At 43.3% G+C, this 22,887-nt stretch overlaps 1 protein-coding gene across 5 annotated transcripts in view; it reads left to right on the forward strand.

Moving 5' to 3' along the window:
* Sema6a (semaphorin 6A) overlaps positions 1–5,156 on the forward strand; it is a 120,396-nt gene extending 115,240 nt beyond the window's left edge. For all 5 annotated transcript variants that reach the window (XM_034518180.2, XM_034518182.2, XM_034518181.2 and 2 more), the window contains one exon: positions 1,760–5,156. In XM_034518180.2, the coding sequence (XP_034374071.1) occupies positions 1,760–2,961 (1,202 nt within the window). In that variant the 3' untranslated portion in view covers positions 2,962–5,156. The remainder of the gene's footprint in view (positions 1–1,759) is intronic.
* The last annotated feature ends 17,731 nt before the right edge of the window (positions 5,157–22,887 follow it).

The raw sequence follows: 22,887 nt of genomic DNA on the forward strand, positions 1-22,887 counted from the left end.
TTCTTTTTGGTTTTTAGCTCTTAAAAAGCTCATGAAGATAAGTCTGGAAATCTTTGGGAAGTGTCACATTGAGAAATTACTCAATATCTTACCATCTCCACTGTGTTTCCTGGGGTTCCTGGTCCGCCCCTTCCCACCATCACCAAGGGTATTTGCTTGATCATAAAATCTTGCATTGAAAAGGTGTTTGCTACTTCTGTCTACTCCCACTGGAAGTCACAACTCTTTGTTACAGGAAGGTCACCCCCTACCTCCGAGCAAGCGCCATGTGATGATGTCATAATATAAAAGGGTCCCTGAGAGAAAAGAGTATGATCTTCCAGCTAGGTACTCTGGGTTTCGAAACGTTCACTTTAGTAATCAAAATATTTTAGTCAGAAACACCCCCATGACAGAGCTATGTTTCTTCTAGGTCTAGGATGTGACATTTTAAAATGTAACAGCAACAATCAGCAGAAATTTAAGGGTCAAATGGCAGAAGTTTAGGAGTAGGTAGAGATTTTTTTTTTTCTTATTTCATCTCTTTCTAATCCAGTGCCCCTCACAGTTGCCAGTAAAGCACATTTAACATATTCCAGAAAGAGTTGATTTAGCAGGTGAAAAATGTGTCTCCAGAGAGCAGACAAGGTACATTTTCTGTCTTGCCATCTTCCCATAATAGGAACAGTGTTTACACTCCCTCATGCAGTGCCTCTAATGTATTCATGTTCCCTCACTCTCCAGAGGCAGGGATGGGAAGTATTTGAGACTTTATGTTTTTTAGCTACCGGCGGCATCAAGCACTTAGGATCTGAGGGTTGTGATGTCTGTTCACGCTTGGTATTAAAAAATAAAAGCTCTAGTGTTTGCATTTGATTAGAGGAGTTCAGCTTGCTGACTGATTAAGCAGGGTAGGAAAGCAACCTTTTTTTTTTTTTTTCTTCTTCAGATACGAAGCTTCTTGGTTAATGTAGTGGAAGATAATAGACAGGGGTAGCCACATCATTTTTATTAAATCGAAGAGATCAGGTCTGCCGAAGACTCTCATGGTGACAGCAAGCCCTAAGAGTAATAATGGGACCTGACATGTTACAAGCCCATAACGGGCCCTGATTTAAATATTCTTTCAGTTCTGCTGCATATTTACCTGAAATTGAGTGTGGGTTTTCCTTTTTTCATGCAAAATAAATGTAAATATTGTAACCTGTGAGCTTCAGCTATTTTTCACTGTGGTGACACAAACCCCTCTATCCTCTTGTAGATTCAAAAGCAAACATGCCTTTCTCCAGACAGAGCCCCTCCTCCCCCCAGAAGGCAGTCATCAAGAAAAGGCTGAATGGGAAAGTTAGATTGTTGTGTGATTTGTTCGTTTAACATGCATAAAATTGTTACTACTTTCTCCAGACCCAAATAGCTCATTTATTCTAATTCTATAGAAGGTGGGAAAGATCAAAAGGAAAAGGCAGATAAATACATTTTGACCCTGCCAGCCATTGTCCTTAGAAAGAAGTTGAAAAATCCGTACCAGAGAGAAGGAAAGCCACCAAAGAAGGCAACAAATAAAATCGATTTACATACACATCCCAGGGCTGGCTGGGGTGGTGTGGGGGCAGGGAGGATTGATTAGTTAATGTTTGACAAGCTGCGCCCTGAAGATGAGCTATGCAGAGGTGCTATCGCCACTTATTACTGTTATTAATTAACAGTATGATTGCCAAACACCGGTATGCCTCCCAGTGTGCTTTGCGTTTCTTAACGCCATGTGCGATGTCTATTGCAGGAGTGATTCGGGAAAGTTACCTCAAAAGCAACGACCAGCTCGTTCCTGTCACCCTCTTGGCCATTGCAGTCATTCTGGCTTTTGTCATGGGGGCCGTCTTCTCGGGCATCATCGTGTATTGTGTGTGCGATCACCGGCGCAAAGACGTGGCAGTCGTGCAGCGCAAGGAGAAAGAGCTCACCCACTCGCGTCGGGGATCCATGAGCAGTGTCACCAAACTCAGTGGCCTCTTTGGGGACACCCAGTCCAAGGACCCAAAGCCCGAGGCCATTCTCACACCACTCATGCACAACGGCAAGCTGGCCACACCTAGCAACACAGCCAAGATGCTCATCAAGGCTGACCAACACCACCTAGACCTCACCGCCTTGCCCACCCCGGAGTCCACCCCAACGCTGCAGCAGAAGCGGAAACCCAACCGTGGCAGTCGCGAGTGGGAGAGGAACCAGAACCTCATCAATGCCTGCACCAAGGACATGCCTCCCATGGGCTCTCCTGTGATTCCCACGGACCTACCCCTCCGGGCCTCCCCAAGCCACATCCCCAGCGTGGTGGTTCTGCCCATCACGCAGCAGGGCTACCAGCATGAGTACGTAGATCAGCCCAAAATGAGCGAGGTGGTGGCTCAGATGGCACTGGAGGACCAGGCTGCCACCCTCGAGTATAAGACCATCAAAGAGCATCTGAGCAGCAAGAGTCCCAACCATGGGGTGAACCTTGTGGAGAACCTGGACAGCCTGCCCCCCAAAGTTCCACAGCGCGAGGCCTCCCTGGGTCCCCCAGGAGCCTCACTGTCACAGACCGGCCTGAGCAAGCGGCTGGAAATGCAACACTCCTCCTCCTATGGGCTTGAATATAAGAGGAGCTACCCCACGAACTCGCTCACGAGAAGCCACCAGGCTACCACTCTCAAAAGAAACAATACTAACTCCTCCAATTCCTCCCACCTCTCCAGGAACCAGAGCTTTGGCCGGGGAGACAACCCACCTCCCGCCCCGCAGCGGGTGGACTCTATCCAGGTGCACAGCTCCCAGCCCTCTGGCCAGGCCGTGACTGTTTCGAGGCAGCCCAGCCTCAATGCCTACAACTCACTGACGAGGTCGGGGCTGAAGCGCACCCCCTCGCTAAAGCCAGATGTACCCCCCAAACCTTCCTTTGCTCCCCTTTCCACATCCATGAAGCCCAATGATGCGTGTACATAATCCCAGGGGTTGGGGACCAGGAATTGAAGCATCAGATGAGGCGAGGCACCCACCCAGCTGAGCAAGGTCTCCACTGCCTCGAGTATCCATCCACCCGACCAAGATGGCCCTGGAGGAGCTGAGGACGCTGGGTCCTCCTCCTGGGACACAGGGATACTCTCAAAAATTGGGCCATGTGGTTTGGTGAAGGTTTAGCAAGTCACCTCCGTTCTCTTCCTTCACACGCCTCCATATCCCACAGCAGGTCGGACTCACAAAAAGACTTCAGTATCATCACAACACGAGCCAAAAGCACATCTCCACCCCATTCCCACATGAACACAGGCACAGGCCACACTCACGTGCGTGCACTACACACACACACACACACACACACACCATCACCACCATCACCACCACCACCACCACCACACACACACACACACACAATGGTAAACAACAACCACAACATTTCGTCCGTGACTACACAGGACGTTACCAAACTTGGCTAAGCGTTCGAAACTTTACTTTCACAAATACATTTTTAAAAAAAAAAAAAAAAATCATCAAAATTTAAAAAAATAATAATAATAAAGGATTCTTGATCATTCTAACTCAGACTTTAACAATGGCAGAAGTTTACTATGCGCAGATACTGTGAAATGCCCACCAGTGTTACAGCTTTGTTATAGCAGGTAAATGCCATGTTGGGCGACGATGTCATAGATTTCTGCCCCTCTTCGCTTTTAATGAATAACGTGACCGTTAACGCAAGTAACTCTTATTTATTGTTCACCCCTTTCTTTTTCCTCAAGGAAAAGACTCTTCCAAATACCACCGTATGAACAGCTCTGCAGAAGCCCGTGGAAAGTTAAAAACTATTTAACGTGAAATCCATTAACTGGAATAATTGAGTTTCTTTATTTTTACAATAAATTCACTGAGTAAATAAGTTGGAGCTGGAATTCTGAGCTTTGTGTTTGGACTATCGGGTCAGTTAGGAAACACAGCTAAAGGAAAGTGCTAGGAAGGTATATTTATTTAAATCTAGTTAATTTGTCAGTTGGGTTTCTGGCCAAGAGGAAAAAAAAATGTTTAAAAATCCTTCCAGAGTCTAACTTCCAACCAGGACAGAAATGTTTAGAACGGCACCCGTGCCCCATTGCTGTAAACATGGCTTTGTCTAAGGATCCCACCGTCAGGAAGGCACTAGCTTGTGAAACCTCCCCGCTCCATCTCATTTCACCTTGCATGTGAGACAGCAAACAAAAATCCACAAACTGTGTGAACTAATTAATATGCTGGCTGCTACCTTGCATAAATTAATGATTTGATCACACGGGTGTTTCATGAGGTTACATCTGTGAATAGCCTGTTTTCCACATGTAAATTTGTGCCTTACACCCTGAGTTGTATACACTTGTAAACTGTCGTTATGATCAACTTTCTTTTCCTACTTGAAATAAAGGCAGATATTTATTTAAACCCTGCCCTCCATTCAGCCCTCTGGAAGATTGGAGACAAGCAAATGGAACAAACCTGGTAGTGATGGTTGTAATGTCAAAGGCTGGGTGACACCCTTTAGTTCAACTGCCTTCCGTTGTGCCAACTCCAACCACCCTTTGCCTGTGCTACAGAGCATGGACCCCCAGTGTTGTGGGTGGAAAAATCCCCTTTCCCAGAGCCCACTCCTCCCTTATATTCCCAGATCATTTCAATATGGTAACATCTTCCTGAGCCAGCAGAGAGGGGACTAAAGTCCCAGCTCTCCTTTCTGCTGTGTCCACTGACTGGAGCTTGCTGTGGTGGTTGGGGAGGCTATTGGGAGGAGTCTCTGAGCTGTGCCTTCAGCACACCCAGGCGATGCACAGAGAATCAACCAGGAAATAGACCAGGCAGGCTGGTCCCTGCTGTGATTAATGGGTACCCCAAAATACAAGCAAACCACAATGGATGCTGTAAAATCCATTTCTGGGGCAAAAGTAATTTTTTTGTTTGTTTCTGTTTTTTGTTCTTTAATTCTTTTATCTGTTTGTTGTTTGTAGAGGGTTGGGAAGGGTAGTGTGTGTGCGTATGTGTGGTTTTCCCCCTCCCTTAGTTTTCATTTGCTGAAGCACATAGAAGGAGCCTTTGTTTACTCTATCATGAACAAAAGAACTGTCTGCACACTGTAAACCAAGAGCATTGTTTTCATATAAACAGTTTATTTGGTGGTCTCTTTGTCTCTTTCTTTTTTCCAGTTTGATTTGGGTTTGGTTTTGTCCTTAAAATAAAATAATAATAATAAAAACTTTCAGAAAAAGAGAAAGATTGACAAGGACAAATTCGAATTGTTTACTCAAAACTACCATATTGTACCTGCCATCTGAGCAGTCCCTCAGAGCCCCACCCTCCCACCCCGTGTACAGCTGAGGACAGGAGCATAACCCTTTGTTCCAAGACTTGCCTCAGACCATCTAGACTGGTGTTTGTGATACGTAAGACATCACTAGGTTTTGTTTTGCTTTTTAGAGGAATCATTGTTCATGGTCTGTAACCATTGTACCCTGAAACCATGAAGGCTTTCCTAGAAACTGATACTGTCTTCTCCCTTTCCTTTTCCTCATAAATACAGAATTAAAAAGGAGGTGCATGTCAACCACCCTAATACCCTCTTTTCCTGTTTGCCTCCCAAGAGTATTAGCCAAGCCTCATGCCCATGTTAATAGTCACCATTGCTTCAGCTGTGTTAAGGAGACCTGTCTGGAAACCCACATTCCTGCACCCCACACCCCACTACTTTTGGTGTTAACTTCACAGTACCACATGTATTGAGCTGGTCTTCTGCATTTCCCTGTCCCTCTCCCTTTCTGCCCTCACCTTGCATTGGGGGAGAGGGGGGAGATTGTCCATAAACCTGAGCGTGCCTTTGCTTTCCTCCCTGGCTTGACATTGTCGATGCAACAAACACAGACTCACATTGGTTGTAAAGTTGTAAAAATATTGTGATGTCACCAATTATTCTTCCAACTCCACACGCCCTAACACCTGATTCACATTCTAATCTATGTAGGAAAAAAAAAAAAAAGAAAGAAAGAAATGAAAAAGAGAGGGGGAAGAGAGAAATATCAAGGAAAGGGCTCTATTACTTAAGAGAATAAAACCAGACTGTTCTACGTTATCTTTTGTGTCCTGAATGCTTTTGTTTATGTCTTTAGTTTTCATTCCTTAGCTGCTGTCCTGCCCCTGCCCTCTTAGGATAGGGTTCTCTTCCTTCCGTCTCTCTCTGGTTTCCTCATTATTAATAACCATATAGTCAGACATATTTGTTTGCAGCCTCCTCACCCTGCTCCCTCCACCCAACTTATTGATGTGTTTTCTCTGCCTGGACCCAGCCTGGAGCAGGATTTTAGTGGAAGCCTCTGTAATTAAAAGGCAGAGCACGCCTTGACTCTCTCTATTCATTTCATGTGCTTTCCTTTTATGGGCTTGTTCATCATCAAACATTTATGGTAGGCTTGATAGTTTAAGAGATCAAGGCTAGGATTTTAGTATGGAGGGTCCACTAAAAATAGATCCTTGCACAGATGTGACTTCAGCCTTCTTACATATTGATAAGGTGGAGGCTTCTGCAAGTGCTCCCTGTCAGCATTCCTTTCCTGTAACTGGGAAGAGGGCTGAGTTATATTGGGATGAAGAGCTTTTTTGCCTTCCCTCCTTCAGAATAGCATTATGAAATGCCTGTGTCGGATTTTCCCCTCTGGAGGCTTTAAAAAAAAAACAATTATTTAAACAAGTCTTTGGCTAAGGTATTTTACTTCTGACCTTTAGTAGTAAAAACATGTTGTAAGCCATTGAGTGTGAGAAAGCTGAAGGGTGGGTGGGATTCAAGTCACATCCAGAGTGACGCCTGGGTCTGGCCCAGTCATCTTTCTGAAAATCACTTCTAATTGTGTTCTTTCATACTCATTTGTATTGGTATATAGAAGCTGTATCTGTGAATGAGTACCATAACGACATTTTCTCCTAAGCATATCATGTAAATGGCCATATTCACTAGCTGTGTTTCTTGAAGTACATTCATAGTGACAACATAGTAGGCACAGATTTGACAGGTCTCTGTCTCCTCATTTGCATAGAGAAACTAGCAGTTTCCCAGAACCTAGGTCACACGACCACCTTTGAACTAATTCTTAAAGGAAGTGTTCTCTGGCCAGCTAGCTCAGAAAGGGGCTAGCTTATGAGGAGGTAGCTTGGGTTCGGTTTGGGAAAGGAAAAGTTTGGTTCGATTTGAGCAGCGCTTGTGAGAACCTGGACTGGAGAGCCTGACTCCTTATATGCTAGGATTTTACCTGCTGAACACCAGAACCCTTCCCTGCTTGGAGAATATAGAGTCACACGTGTATCTATGCTTTTAAAAAGCGACCAGACAGCAATGTGGAAAACAGCTGGTCCCAGAGCAGGGGTGCAGGTGCTGGATTTGTGCCAAGTGACGTGCCCCACTGATAGGAGTAACTTAAGGCAAAAGCCCTCATCCGGCTCCACGCCTAGAAAACAAAGCCACTCTGAAATCGTCCTTCCAAAGCCAGACAAAAACTTCCTTCTTACAAGTTTGTCCTGCCCAGTTGTCCCCAAATGTCCTCTGGTAGAATTGAAAGGATGGCCCACAACTAGTTCATTTAAAAAATAATAATAATGGGGGAAGATAAGACCCAGGGAAGGATTTACAAGTGATCCCAACGCCGATACAGAGGAGCTGAGCAGAACACGGAGCCCATTGTCTCCTACCCCAACTCACTTGGATCCTTGGAGCAAGATTTGATAGAAAGACCTGGTACCCTCCCTCAGGGGCATCTCCACCTCAGTCCTTCTTTCACAAGCTAAGCATACTGGAAACCTTTATCTCTGCCAAGGCAAGGGGCTGGCAGGAACTCTAGGTTCGAAGTAAACCATCCTACCAAGCCAACCTTATATTTATCTGAGGCTGTCTGCTGCTGTCAGCTGGTACTGGTCTTTCAAGGAGGGAACTGAGGCGAAACAGGTGTATCAAGTATTTTAGCTATAGCCCCAGGGATGTCCCCACTTAGATGGAAGGAAAATAAAGACCTCAGACAACCTGATTTTTAATCGCTGTGTTTGCTTGCTTGGGTGCTTGTTAACAAGACGGAGGGTTTCTGCAGGGTGTCTTTAAACTGTTGTGCCTAAGGAGTGACTGTTTCCCTGGTCCAGAGAGGACATGTTGGACCTGATTTCTTTCCTTAGGTTCCGTGTCAGGTAAACTCAGCCTTGCAATTTGGCAGAAGCCAATCACAATGCCCCAAACCTCAGTACATGGGTTTTGCTATCTGTACAAAGGCTCTTTCAAAACAAAGTCCTTCAACAAGTGAACATATCAGAAAGGCAACTCTGATTTCGGACTCTGCTCCATTTGGCTGGAGGGAAAGGGACAGGAGGAATTTAAAAGAAGCCCATAGAAATGAAGTAATGTGATTAAGAACATAATCCTTTCCCTGGCTCAGCCCTGTGACAGCTGGACGGTTGGACCAGTAACCCTCAGAAACCCCATCTCACGCTTGTCTTGAAACCAGGCGGTGACATGTCTCTCCTACAAAAGCAGGATGGAAGGGCTCACATCTATTGATCGGGACTACCAGACAGATGGGGATCTTCAATATTCCATTTAGAGTATTGTATATCCCCTGAGATGGGGGAGGTTGACCTCAGCGGAGGGTTAGGGCTGAATTGATGTGCATTAAATGTGGCTGGGCAGAAAAAAATGTGCAGATGTCCTGGTAGTAATGGAAATGAAATTTGAGCAAATCAAGGGCGACAGCTGACTTGCACAGGGTTTCTCAGCTCCTTCAGAAAACATGCATGTGCATGCACACACACATAAATTCTATTGCTGCGGCTTTTTTCTTGAACCAAAACTGTTACATAGGTCACAACCACAGAACCAGCGTCATCTGAAGGTAGTCCCATCGGGAGCACTTTCTCCTCTTTTCATGGTCAACCTGGGTTCAACCTAAGTACTTTTCAGGGGAGTTGTGATGAACTACAAATTCGGAAATGTGAACGGAGGAGGTTGCCCAGGTGCTTTCTGTAGGTCCCTTATACTCAGTGACACTGGCTGAGGTGGCTAACAGCTTCTTCATTCTCCCTAATCACCTTCAGAAAGAAGACTCTCCGGAGATTCATTACCATCATCCCCAAGGCAAGTCCTCCATCCTGCTAGCCTGCTGTAATAGTGGTCCAAATAAGGAAAGCTAATGAAAGGGGAGAATAGGTATCCACAAAACCAGAAGCCGTTTTCACTGGTGGTTTCCAACAACAATAAAAACAGATGAAGGTGACCTTGAGCACAATCCTAGATACCGAGACACCAACCTCGAAGACTTGGGCCAGGGCTCCTAGGTTCCTTCCGATAGGGACAACAATGACGACCCAGCCAGTAAGTGTTGTGACAGCTTTGTGTGCATGCATAAGGGAGGCGAGAAAGTGGCCTGCTCTCAACGAAAATATTGTGCCCACTCTCTGATGTGGCCGCTGGATGTTTTGCATAGCTAGTGTCCTGTCAAAGGGAAAAAAGTATGAATTTTAGCAGTAAGGCTACCTTTTTTTTTTTCTTTTCTTTTCTTTCTTTCTTTCTTTCTTTTTTTTTTTTAAATAAAAGAGGAATGGTTCTGCTGCCCAGAGAGGGTCATGGTTCTGAATTACTGAAAAGCATGATATGCAAATTTTAGCATATTTAGCATAATAATTTGCAAGCATCATCTTGTCCATCATGACCCTTGATCTTGGTCTTAGCCTAGTGTGATGGACAGTAGGCACATGATCATTCCCATTTTACAGAAAGTGGAATTCAGAGAGGGACCTCTTAGGACAGCACTTAATGGAAAGGTAGTCATGTTTCACAAACGCTCACGTTGACATCATCCCTGCAGCTCTCTCAGGGACACTTCGAGTTACACAATTACCCGACCTCACTGAAAGGGAAGAGACTCCTACAAGGATCCCCAAGAGGAATGATCACAACAATAAAGTCCCCCAAATAAGGGCTCAGTGCACATGTTCTATTTTAAGGCCATTGTGCTCTGATATTTTTCCATAATTAAAGAGCACAACTCTTCCTTCCTGCGTCTACAGAGTCCTTTGGCCAGCCATGTTATTAGGAACTATCAACAAAGAAGAGAAAGGAAAAGCCAGAGCCAAACCTGGTGACTACCCTTATAAAGGTGGACCCTGCCACTTCAGCCTAAATCCAAGCTGGGGGGTTGGGGGGGTCGGGGGAGAGGACAAAAGACTCAGGCTTGGTGACTGCTTCCTCCCGTGCCTGACACACAAGTCACAAAAGAAGTTTCAGAAGCTTAAAAGGAACCAGGCTGCATGAGGAGCAGACCAAAAACATCCTACACCTGGGAGCTTGGAGATATTTCCCACCCTCCTTCTTACAAAGGACAGAGGTAGCTAGGAGAAGAAAAGTGTGGAAGGAATGTCGACTGTCACCTCTCGGGCCCCACAGGATGATGTGAAATTAAGTTGCTTACACTCTTAGAACAACATCTCAAGACACAGAAGTCAACATCTGTTCTCCACCTCACATTTTACTCCTCCGCATCCGGGCCCCAAGCTCTATGCTGTATCAGCCATAGACTAGACCTCCCAGGGGAAATAACCTAAAGCAGTACGGGGTAGACTGGACTGTCCTTCCTGTTGTCTGCAGGCGGTGCAGCTGGACAGTCACGAGGCTAGACTTCTCCACAGCACTCTGAAGAAGCTGGGCTCCTCCAGCCCTGGGCAGATGACCTAAGATCCTGCTGGCAGGAAGATGAAGGTGGACATTCCTGGGATCCCACTGTTTTCTTTACACTGATTATTCAGTGTCTTGTTTACTTGCTGTGAGACAATTAAAGGCCTGTTTCTAATTTATGTAAGCTTGTCTCTGTATACAAACGTGCATTGTGGTGAATAAGGAGCCTCGATTGTGATCAACTACAACCACAGTAACTGGGCATAAAACATGTATGTAATCCCACCTGCACTGCAGTGCTGTTTGCTTAATTATGGTCTCATTAAGGGTAACAACTTTGGAAGCAATTAACTTTCCCTGATCCAAAGGGTGAGAGTCAATAGCCAGTTAATGTTGAAAGGGAAGTTATATATTTCAGAGTGTGGATCCCCATGGCTGAATGCATGCCTCCTCCTTTCCTGGAGACAAGTGTGTGTGTGTATGTGTGTGTGTGTGTGTGTGTGTGTGTGTGTGTGTGTGTGTGTGTGACAATTTGTCTGTTGAAAGTTGGTATAGATGAGAGCTGATTTGAATTCTTATTGGTGTTTAATTTTACTTAAGAACCAAAGGTTTATTCTCCTCTCTTTCCGGGGTGAAAAGAAAGCCTGTGATCACATTTCTTGCTTCAGGAGAATAGATAATGTGTTAGACGTATATGTATGAATAGAAACAGGTATATAGTCATATTTCCTCTGTGTAATTTAAACAGTGTAAGTCAGTAGGGAAGGGCTGTAATTGCAGCCAAAGTAAGTGAGGTGAAAATTACTAGGTGCCAGAGCATCTGCATCTCATTTTAATTAGGTGACTATAATAGCAAGATCAAAAACTTTTCCTTGTCACTCAATCTGTTGGGCTGGGTGTTCTAATCAAGAAGCCAAAAAGATTATTTTGTCTCTAGAGTTAGCCCAAAACAATCCTCTTTCTCCTTACCTGGCCAGCAACAGATAGAAACATAGCTCAGCATTTGTGGGTGTGTGGGGTTGGGTGGAGTGAGTGTGTGTGTGTGTGTGCGTGTGTGTGTATGTGTGTATATATAATTATGTGTTTGTGAGTCTATGTGTATGTATCTTTATGTGTATAATGTGTGCATGTGTTTGTTTGTTTGCTTGCCTGTGTTTGGGGGAGGAGTTAGGGAATACTGTGAGAAAGAAATGTTCCAAGTCCCACCCCCAAAAGCTTAGAACAATCATTTCTAATTGAGTAGTTGGCACTTTGCCTTCACAGTGTAAGACAGCTGAGAAGAGAGTCAAACCTGCTGCCTGTGGGTCACTGTTTGGGACATTTGGTCACCATGTGGAACAGGAGTTCAAATTTCTGGCCTGTTCTCTTTCTCACCTGAAAAACAGACTTCATAGCACCTCCCTGTCCACCTCACAGGAGTGTGTAGAAATCAAACCAGCCAAAGGTTTAAAAGTCAAAACCCTACTCCATCTCCCCTTTCCAGTGCCCTCTGTATTGCCAAATTAAATGATTGGTCCCCATCTTGCTGATAATGAAAATCCCCCCAACCCCCCGCCCCTTTTTCTCTTTCCCCTCATTCCAGCTTCTTCTTATCTAAAAACAAAATCAACCAGTGGTTCCTGGCTAAGCAAGCCATGCTGCCCTGCTTGGAAGGCTAAACAATTCTGTTTCTGTTTCATTGTGGCATTCCCTACTATGTGTGTCCACATGGTGGCCTAGGTGCAGAAATCCTTCCCTGTACCCATTCCCAAGTGGATGGTCTAAGCAAAACTACCTCACCTGGGGCCCAGGGCTCTGCCATACTTAGTTCACCTGCAGCCTGTGTAGAATGCTCAGACCTTGAGAACCAGGGCTCAGGAATCCCTCCAGGAATATTCTGTAAATTCACTCACTGCCTTTGGGCCAGGAATCTTATACTTTGTGCCCCAGGTCATGATGGCCTGGTAACCTTGGCTTGCCAATCCATCTTGGTGACTTGCACCCAAACTGATTATGTTTACAGTTACATATCCCAAGGGCATCTTCAGTACTGCTATGCCCCAAACTTAAAGTCCTTCATTTTCTACTGCAAATTGGCCTGGATAGAAAAAAAGACTCACTCCATCTCAAGTGTATCTCTGTCTCATATCCCAAGAGTTCATGACTTTCTTCGCAAGGGAAAAACTCTAAAGCATTATACCAAAAATAGTATTTATTACTATGTCATAATATTGAAAGGCCTAATTCAATATCTTCATTTTAGGGAAGAATAAATGCAGACATGAGTGTTTGTTCAGTTATACACTGCTTCTTTTTAGCAGATGTGGGGAGAAAGGCAGGAGACACAGGTTATTACCTCACTGGATGAGACCAGACAATACTAAAGAATGCTAACTTCTAATGAAAGTAATTCCAGAAAGCAGAGGATAGGGAAAAAATGGATAGAAATTTATTTAACTCTTATATAATTTTTCTACAACATATGGTCCAAGGTCATGGAGACAGCTTATCTGTCAATATGTGGTTCCCACTCCCCAACTCAAGTTTTTCTAGTGATCAATTCTCAGACAATGCAAAGGAGGAAAAGATGTAACTGCTCGTGGAACACACTCAGTAACTGTAAGGACTGATTTCATGGGTGGTGGGGAACACTTTGGTCCACATTCCACAGGAAAGGTTGTGTGTTAGTCAAGGTCCCTAGGCCTACCTTGGGCTTTAAAACCTTAAATCCTACCCTCAATGACACATTATCTCCAAACAAGGCCACAACTTCCAATCCATCTAAGTAGTGTCTCGCCCTAATAACTCTAATAACTAAGCATTCAAATATATGAGCCTATGAGAGCCATTCTTATTCAAACCACTACATTACTCCCTGGCATCCATAGGTGTGGTTGTTTAACCATGCTTGGCCCAGGGAGTGACACTACTTGGAGGTTTGCCCTTAGTGGAGTAGGTATGGCCTTGTTAGGGGAAGTGTGCCAGGGAGGGGATTGTGATGGTTTGTATATGCTCTGCTCAATGAGTGGTACTATCAGAAAGTGTGGCCCTGTTTGAATAGGTGGGACACTGTGGGTGTGGGCTTTAAGACTCTCATGCTAGTTGCCTGGAAGTCAGTATTCTGCCAGCAGCCTCCAGATGAAGATGTAGAGCTCTCCTCCTGCACCATACCTGCCTGGATGCTGCCATGTTCCTGCCTTAATGATAATGGACTGAACTTCTGAACCTGTAAGCCAGCCCCAATGAAATTTTGTTTGGATAAGAGTTGTCTTGGTCATAGTGTCTGTTCACAGCAATAAAACCCTAACTAAGATAATAGGCTTGTAGCCATATCATAATTCAAAATTTTTAGTCTAACTTCAAAATTTTTAGTTTAGTCTAACTTCAAAAGTCCCCATATTTTATCACAGTCTTATCACTGTTTAAAGGTTCAAAGTTGCTTCTGAGACTCAAGACTAACTCTTAACTGTAATCTCTATACAATTAAAATTTTTTAAACTAACAAACAAACCCTAGATCACATACTTCCAAGATATGGTGGCACAGAATATACATTACCATTCCAAAAGGGAAGAAAGGAAGTGTAGTGAGGAAATACTGGACCAAAGCAAGACCAAAAACCAGCAGGGCAAACTCTAAACTCTGCATCTAAATGTTTCATGTCAAAGTACTCTTCAGGTCTCCAACTCTGGCAATCTTCAATATCCTGGAGTCTCCAACAAAACCCAGGCTTCCCTTTAACAGCCTCATGCAAGACTTCTCTGGTCATCCATGCAGGAACACTTCCGACACGTGCCTGGCCTCAGCAGCTTTCCTTAACTGTGGTGGAAGATTCCACAACCCCTTTTCTCATATTGACTCTAAAACCAGAGCAACCAGGTGGATGAAGTTGCCAAGTTCTGCTGCTCAAATACACCTGGATCAGCTTTATTTCAGATGTTTTTCTTCACTGCATAAGCTTCTTTTTAATTCCTTTTTATAAGTTATAAGCTTGGCTGGGTGACATCCTGCCAATGAGGTCACCACCCCTTTATTCCATTTAGCTTCAAGCTTTACTTCAAACTTTTAATCTCTTTGAGCATTGGACTTAGCTCTATTAAACTTGCTGGTGCTCCTTTTCTCCTTAAACTGTACATTTTATATTTTTCCTTGCTCCTTTTTAATATAGACTTGTATAAAAGTGGCCACTAATAACTATACGACAGAGTCAATATTAGTCTGACTTGAAATCTCCTCTGCCAAAGCCATTAATTGGAAACTCTTCAATTTGGCCTCAGACAGATTTTTTTTTGGGGGGGGGGTGGGAACAAGGGCAGAAAGCAGTCACATTCTTTGCCAAAATATTACAAGAATAGTCTCTAGGCCACTTATTAATCCTCTTCTCCTCTGAAACCCTCCCTTTCCCCAGCCAGGCTGCCATAATCTACATGCTCTCAGCACCACTGTCTTCCACATTCCTATGAGTAGGGGCCATTAAGCCCTGAGTGAAACACTCTACTACTTTCCTAATACAAAGTTACAAAGTCCACATTCTTCCAACACAAAACATCATCACAGTAATCCACCATTCCCTGGTACCATCTTCTGTCTTCGTCAGTGTTCTATTGCTATGAAGACACCATGATCAAGGCAAGTGTTGTAAGGGAAAACATTTAATTGTGGCTTGCTTACAGTTTCAGAGGCATGGTCCATTTTCATCATGGCAGGAGCATGGAGACATGCAGACAGACATTGTGCTGAAGAAGTAGCTGAGAGTTCTACATCTGGATCCAAAGGCAGCAGGGAGAGAGAGAGAAAGCCACTGGGCCTGACTTGGGTTTTTGAAACGTCAAAGCTCACCTCCCGTGACACACTTCTTCCAACAAGGCCATACTTACCTCACACCACCCAGTTCTAAGTAGTGCTATACCATGATAACTAAGAACTCAAATATATGCTCTTATGGGGGGTGGAGGTGTGAATTCTTCCTCAAATCATTTCAGGGTGGTGTATCCCAGGACTGCACTGAACATTAAGGGAGATGTCAAAGTGAGGATTTCAGGTTATCTTAGTCTCACTTGTGTTTCTGTGATAGATAGAAAGGCATCTTAGTTTAGAAATGGGATTATTTAGCTTACAACCCCAGTTTAGACTTCATGATTGCTGTCAGAGCAAAAATTCAAACAGCTAGTGACATCATATCGACAGTCAAATGCAAAGAGGTATTATACACAGCTTTTCTTCCTCAGCACTCAACTAGCTTTCTCTGCTCCAGTGCCAAACCCATGAAATAGTACCTTGCACATATGGGAATGGGTCTACCTCAAAACTACCTAACAGTGCCTCACACATATGAAAGTGGGTCTACATCAATTAGCAACTAAGACAATCCCTCACAGACATGCACACAGGCGATATGGATAATTCCTCTTAAAGAGGCTCCTCCCAGATGAGTCCAGGTTGTATCAAGTTGACAGGTAAAACTAAATAGCCCAGAAGCTGTGCTAAAATCCAATGATATGCATCATAAAAAAAACCCACTGGTAATAAAACATTTTGATTGTAGGATCAGAAACTGTAAAACTAGGGGAAGATGGCTCCTTGACATTAATTTGCATTAGCAGTGTTTTGTTGTTGTTTTGTGGTTGTTTTGTTGTTGTTGTTGTTTTGTTTGTTATGAAACCTAGGCAACAGAAACAAAATATATAAGTGAAAGTACATCAAACTAAGAAGCTTCTATACAGCAAGGGAATCAAACAACACAAAGAAAAGTCAACTCATAGATGAATAAAATAATATTTGTAAATCATATATTTAATAGAGGCATTAAAATTTAAAATATACTAGGCTAGAACAAAGAAGTAATTTCAGCAGGTATCTAAATCTTAGGCTAGAACAAAGAAGTAATTTCAGGCAGGATTCTAAATCTTAGGCTAGAACAAGGAAGTAGGCTTCAGACATAAAAATTACTTTGGGCTAGGACAGAGAAGTAGGCTCAGATATTTTGGTGATCCTGATAAGCCCTTAGAAACAGTGATCATGGGAGTGATCACGAAAGTTTATTTATTGCCTTGCTTGTACTTTGACTATTTGTGTTTATTGTCTTGCTTGTTCCTTGACTACTTGCATCTATTGTATTGCTAGTTCATCAACCTAGAACTGACCTTAATATTTGCATGTAATTAAAATGGTATAAAAGCAAAAGGGAGGAGGGGGTGGGTAGGGGTTTCTGGAAGGGGTGATGGGGAAAGGGGATGACTTATAAAATACAAATAAATAAAATATCCAATAAAATTTAAGATATACAAGGAATTCACAAAATTTAGTGGATCAAAGGAAACAACCTATCTAAAAACAACCAAAAGACTTGAATAGACCATCCAAAGGAGACACACAAGTACCCAGTATATGTACAAAAGGTGATCAGCTTTCCTAAACTCCAGAAAATGCACCTCAAAACCACAATGAGACATGACATCACATCTGCTGAAATATGGACTATTAAAAAAAAACAAACGAGTTTTATGAGAAAAGGGGGTGCCTGTAAACTGCTGGAAATGTTGGAAAGCTATTATAGGAAATAATATGGTGCTTTCTCAAATTATAGAAATAGAATTACTGTAGAATCCATAAATCCCAGGTCTGAGTAGATATCTGAAGGATGAAATCAATGTAATGACAAGATATCCAAGAATGGAAAGATAGAAGGAAGTTCAGTGCACACCCAACAGAATAATACTATTAAGTCATAAAAGAGGAGAATCTTATCTTTTGTAACAATATAGATAAACTGAAAGTACATTATCAGCAACTAGTTACTATAGAGTCTTACTAGTGTGTGGAATGTATACAAAGTTGGCTCACAGAAACAAGGCAGAATGATAATTTCTAGGAACTAGGGTAAAGCGATGTGGGACACAAAACCATGCCAGGAAGTTTGGTAAGGAAGAGCAGGTGGAGACTTGGAGATTCGCTGGGCACACACCTGAGGCTTAGGTAACTCCCAGCTCCCTGCCAGACTCCTGACTTTGAACACATGCTATGCTTGTCACATAAAAGAGACGTAACCACAGTCACGAAGGCCCAAAACAGAATTCTCCCTGCTAATGAGGTGCCTAGAGGGCCAGAGGGCTTAGCCAATAAGCTTCCCTTCCCAGACATTCCTCCCTGCAAAAGGTATTTATTTTCAGGCTCACCCTGAGAAGTGGGGTATGGTTTTACATATCCACTTTCTGCCATGACAAAAAAAAAAAAAAAAAAAAAAAAAAAAAACTGTTTAGAACCATGGACTGTCTCTTTTCACCAAGATCCATGAAGCCATGGGAAGCCATGGGAAGCCATGGGAAGCCATGAAGAAGGCCTTCACCTAAAGAGCCACAGCCTAATCTCCCATAGAAGGTCCCTCTGTGCTCCCAGTCACAGTGGCCACCATGCCTGACAAGTTAAGGACAATCATCTCTGCTGGGGAGACAAGCTGGAGCTCTCCTTCCCCCTCCACCCAACTCCCGCCCTGGGCTAGATGTTGTCCCCAGCCCGAGGGACCCCAACTCCATTCTCCACTCTTTGGTGACTCCCAGTGGTACCTGAATGTCCCCTGTATTCTGCCTCCTCAAGTGGCTGTGCCCATTGGTGGAGCAGATACTGGCCAACAACCCTACAGAGTAGAAATAGACAAATGTGAATCAAAGGGTATAAACTTTTAGTTATACAATGAACAATTTGTAGGGATCTAATATATAGCATGGGCATGATAGATACATTAATTAATTTGATTGTGGTAATCACTGATATATGTGTGTGTGTGTGTGTGTGTGTGTGTATACATATATATGCATATATATCAAATGGTCATATTAGTATCAAATAATCATTATGCACACTGAATATAAGTTCAGTATTTATCAATTAAATATTTAGTTTAAAAAAGAAATAATGGATGTTGTAAGAAGTCATCCATTTGTCACTCTTTGTATACATAAAGTCATACACATCTTATTGCACATTGTAAAGATACAGTAGTCAACCAGGTCACACACTGCACAGGCTCTTAGCTTAGACCCCTGTCCTCAGCAAGCCTTTGCTGAGCTCCTTGGCTGTGGTGTACTCCTGACGCTCAGAGCACTCTCTGCATATAAGTTTTTATTGCCTATCACAAAGTTTTGCTCACCCTTGTGTCATCAGCATTTCGAGAGTGCTAATTTTATATTTCTCACTTTTGCAAGCCTACAGTCTACATTGAGCCTAGCAAATTCTAGGTGCTCAGGAATCATTTGCTAAATAGAAAGCTCATTAGCAGACAGTAGGAGTTGAGGTTCCACGCACCACAGAGACGAAATTACTGCTAGTGGTTGCTGTAGACGTAAGATAGTTGAGGTACAAATTGCACATTTACTGTTCTGGCGTTGGCCTAGATGTTTTCTGGACAGTAGGCTATTTGATCCTCACAGGAATCCTTTCAGGTAGGTAGCCTGTGTTATCTCCATCCAGCAACTCTAGTATAGAAACTTAACATTTTTCTCTCATTCACACCAAGCTAGTCATTACTAGATCTGGAGTATGCGTTTGGGTGACCCTGTAACCAAGGCTCTCAGTCCTCCTGTCTCATTAGGTGGGATGGGGGACCCTTTTTAAACATGACCAAGAGTGACTAGTAGAAACCAAGAGACAGCCTACACTATAGGAACCAGTGATTAACGACGTGAGGGACGGGAGTCCGACTAATCCCTAATTAACACTCTTCCCACAATACATGGTGGCAACGTGCACCCAATCCTGCAGCTAGTCCATATGTGCACACCCACGTCAATCCTGCTGAGGCATGCATCCTGTTTTTCAAAGGGCCTTAGCATCTGAGATAAAGTTAGTAGTTGAAATTCCAAGTGCTTCAAACAAAACCACAAAACCTTCTGATGCCCTCCTGTTTGACCCTTGCTACATTCCCACCCCAGTTCTCATTCAGGCCCAAAGTCATTCACAAAGGTAAAATGACAGAACAATAGCAGAAGCAGCACAGGGAGTGGAATAGGAATCAGAGTTGACCTACCACTGCAGAGCAGGTATGTGGGGGCACTCTGACCAGAGTGGCATGACAGGTACATAAGCATATCATTTGTGGGGACTAAAGATGTACTTATAGCTTTTAGCAGAGAATAAGAGAGGAGTGGGGACTAAGAGGGGGACTTTGTTAACGCTCCGCTGTGTAAGTAATGATAAGAATCTCCTACAACCATCTTAGGAGGTTATTTTAAAAGTAACCTGGGCATATTGAGGGGGAGGAAGGGTAGACTTGTAATTTGGAAGGGGAAAAGACAACAAGATTTGATTTCACAGCCGCTCCAGCAATAATAGCATAATCTTATCCGTTTCCAGCAAATACACAATCTGAAACATTCAACCTCCCATAAAGGTATATCGCCTTCACTGTAGCAAACTGCAGATTAAGCTTTTTTTAATGCTGTTCAAATTGCCTGTGAAGCAACCTTTTATGAGATATGATGGCTCAAACAATTTTGCAAAGAGCAGAAGACAAAGAATACATTTTTACACCAAACTGGTTTCCTAGGAAACAGAAAAATGTAATGCCGTGTCTCCTAGAGGTGGTTCAAGGACCAGGGCTCCTCTTAATGTTTTTCAGCAGTGTTTAACATTCGCCTTTTCCTCTCGAGCAGTAAGAAGCTAGATGAACTGAGGAAACTGGACCAAGAGCCCATGTGTCTTTTCATTAATTGACTGCCTGTTCTACACAAAGGATATAGACCTGAGCCTCCATTGCTCTTTGAAGCAACTGGAAGTAGGAAATTAATTAAGAAACATGTATACCATTTTTGCTCTACCATTAGAAAAAAAAAATCCCCAAACTTCAACTAAAAAAAAATTAAGGAGGAAAAAGTCAATCTACTCCAAAAAAAAAAAAAAAAAAAAAAAAAAAAACATCTAAACTAATTTGCCTCCAGGTCTCTAAATACCATTTATTTTAATTTTATTTTGCTTTGGCTTTTCATCCAGCCCTGTGATGTGCCAGCATATGTAGGCTGACAGGCAGGAAGGTGCCTGAATTAGCAGGCTTATACATCTTCTAAGTTCATGTGCAAGGGGTAGCAGAACAGAGAAGCTCAGGGTGCGGGTGGAAGAGTGTGTCCCATAAGAACCTTTTAAGGAGCAAGATGTTGGGGGTGGCAGCTCTGGTGGTCCTAACTTCTTCCATCTTAACTGATGTGGAAAGGATATCATAAGAAGCCTGGGGGAACATCTGGGCTGTACGGGAAGGAGTTAAATTTGATTTTACAGTAAATAAAGAATCAAAGCCTCAAGTTCCATTTATTCAAAAATTTGGAATGAAAAAACCAAAATGATGTGTATGATAGAGTGTGTTTATTGTGAGAGTATGAGTGTGAGTGTGTGTGTATGTGTATGAGCATGAGTGTATGAGTGTGGTTGTGTGTATGTGTGAGAGTGTGTGTATGAGAGTATGAGTGTGTGGTATGTGAATGTGATTGTAAGTGTGTATGTGGGTGAGAGAGAGTGTGTGTGTATGAGAGTATGAGTGTGTATGAGTTCATGAGAGTGTGATCACATGAGAGTACCAGTGTGTGTGAGTATGAGAGTGTGTGTGTGAATGTGTGTGAGTGTGTGTGGGGGAGTATGTGTGTGAGCGTGTGTGAGCATGTGTGAGCGTGTGTGAGTGTGTGTGATTCTGAAGATGTGTGTATGTGTGTGAGAGACTGTGTGTGAGTGTGTATGAGAGTGTGAGTGTTTGAGTATTGTGAGAGTGTGTATGTGAAAGTTTGGATGTGTGTGTGAGTGTGTAGGTGTGTGTATGTGACTGTGTGTGTATATGTGTGAGTGTGTATGTGAGTGTATGTATGTGAGAGTGTCTCTGTATGTATATATGTGTGTGCGTGTACATGAGAGAGAGTGTATGTGTGTGTGTGCTTGTATGTGTGTAAAGAGAACAGAAGTCTAAGTCAGACTTCTTTATTGTTCTCTCTCTCTCTCTCTCTCTCTCTCATATATATATATATATATATATATATATATATATATATATATATATACATTTATTAGACAGTGTCACTCACTGAGCCCATTGCTTACAGACAGGCTAGAATGACTGGCCAGCAAACTCTGGGAATCCCCATCTTCACCTCAGCACTGGGGTTACAGGTGCATTGCCACCGCTATCTTAGCTTTTACACAGGTGTTGGGAGTCTGAGCTCAAGCCCTCCTTCTTGTAATGAGCCATTTCCTTAGCCCCTCCTACCTCTCTTCCTGTCTGGGCAGAACAACTGCATGAACAAAATACAGAGAAGAGACATCTTCCATTTGAAGACAATACCAGTTCTTTTTGCATTTAGGGTCTTAGAGGGAGAGAATTGGCATGACAGCGATTATAGTCATCAAGACACGTTTAGCAACCACCTAAATAAATGAGACTCTGTGTGAGGAATTGTGCAGGACAAGGGACGGGCCTTTCACAAAGATAGGGACTAAGAAATGCCAAAGCAACAAACGTTTATTGACATGTGCAATGTTTCTTAAGAGTTCATGAAACCTAGGCCTTGGCTAAAGAATGTAGCAGGGCATGGAGATGCCTAGTGCCCATCCTACATGGTATCACTGTGGGCTAAATTTAATTTAAATTAACATAGGAAACTTCACCCAGAGATTCCGTTTCAGGAACAGCCTAGGGATGAGGCCATCCTCTGTGCTCTCCTCAGTCTAAAAAGAGAGCAGGAGCAGAGCTCAGAGCTAGAAGACTTGCCCAGTATGTACAAAATCCTGGTTATGTGCTCTTATGCTGAATACATCACCTGCAATCTATGAGCCCTTGAAGACCCAGCTCAGGCTGCACAGCTGGAAGCAGCCACATCTGGAGATGGTACAATCCCTGTATTCCAGGGAAGACCTGGGCGTAAGTGCAGTGTGAGGAGGAAAAGTCAAGTTGATGAAGCCCAGAAGTGGGAATTTTTGCATGAACCCTCTTCTACCTAGAGGCACGGCTATAGTCAACCTCATTCTGCCGGGTTATCCTGAGAGATTGCCTGATTCTTTCTACATGCAGGTCTCAAGTGGCCACCAAAAAAAAAAAAAAAAAAAAAAAAAAAAAAAAAAAAAAAAAGGCAAGACAGGTGTTAAAAGCACAGTCTACCATGAGTCAAACACTTAGCAGAGACTGGCCAGTGAATGCCTTTCAGCCCTGGCATTGTGGGCTGGAGCCCTGGCTCTGCAGCTGCTGTGCCCTGCAAGACTGGCTGCCCTCT

This window comes from Arvicanthis niloticus, chromosome 14, assembly GCF_011762505.2.
Source record: "Arvicanthis niloticus isolate mArvNil1 chromosome 14, mArvNil1.pat.X, whole genome shotgun sequence".
Taxonomy (NCBI): domain Eukaryota; kingdom Metazoa; phylum Chordata; class Mammalia; order Rodentia; family Muridae; genus Arvicanthis; species Arvicanthis niloticus.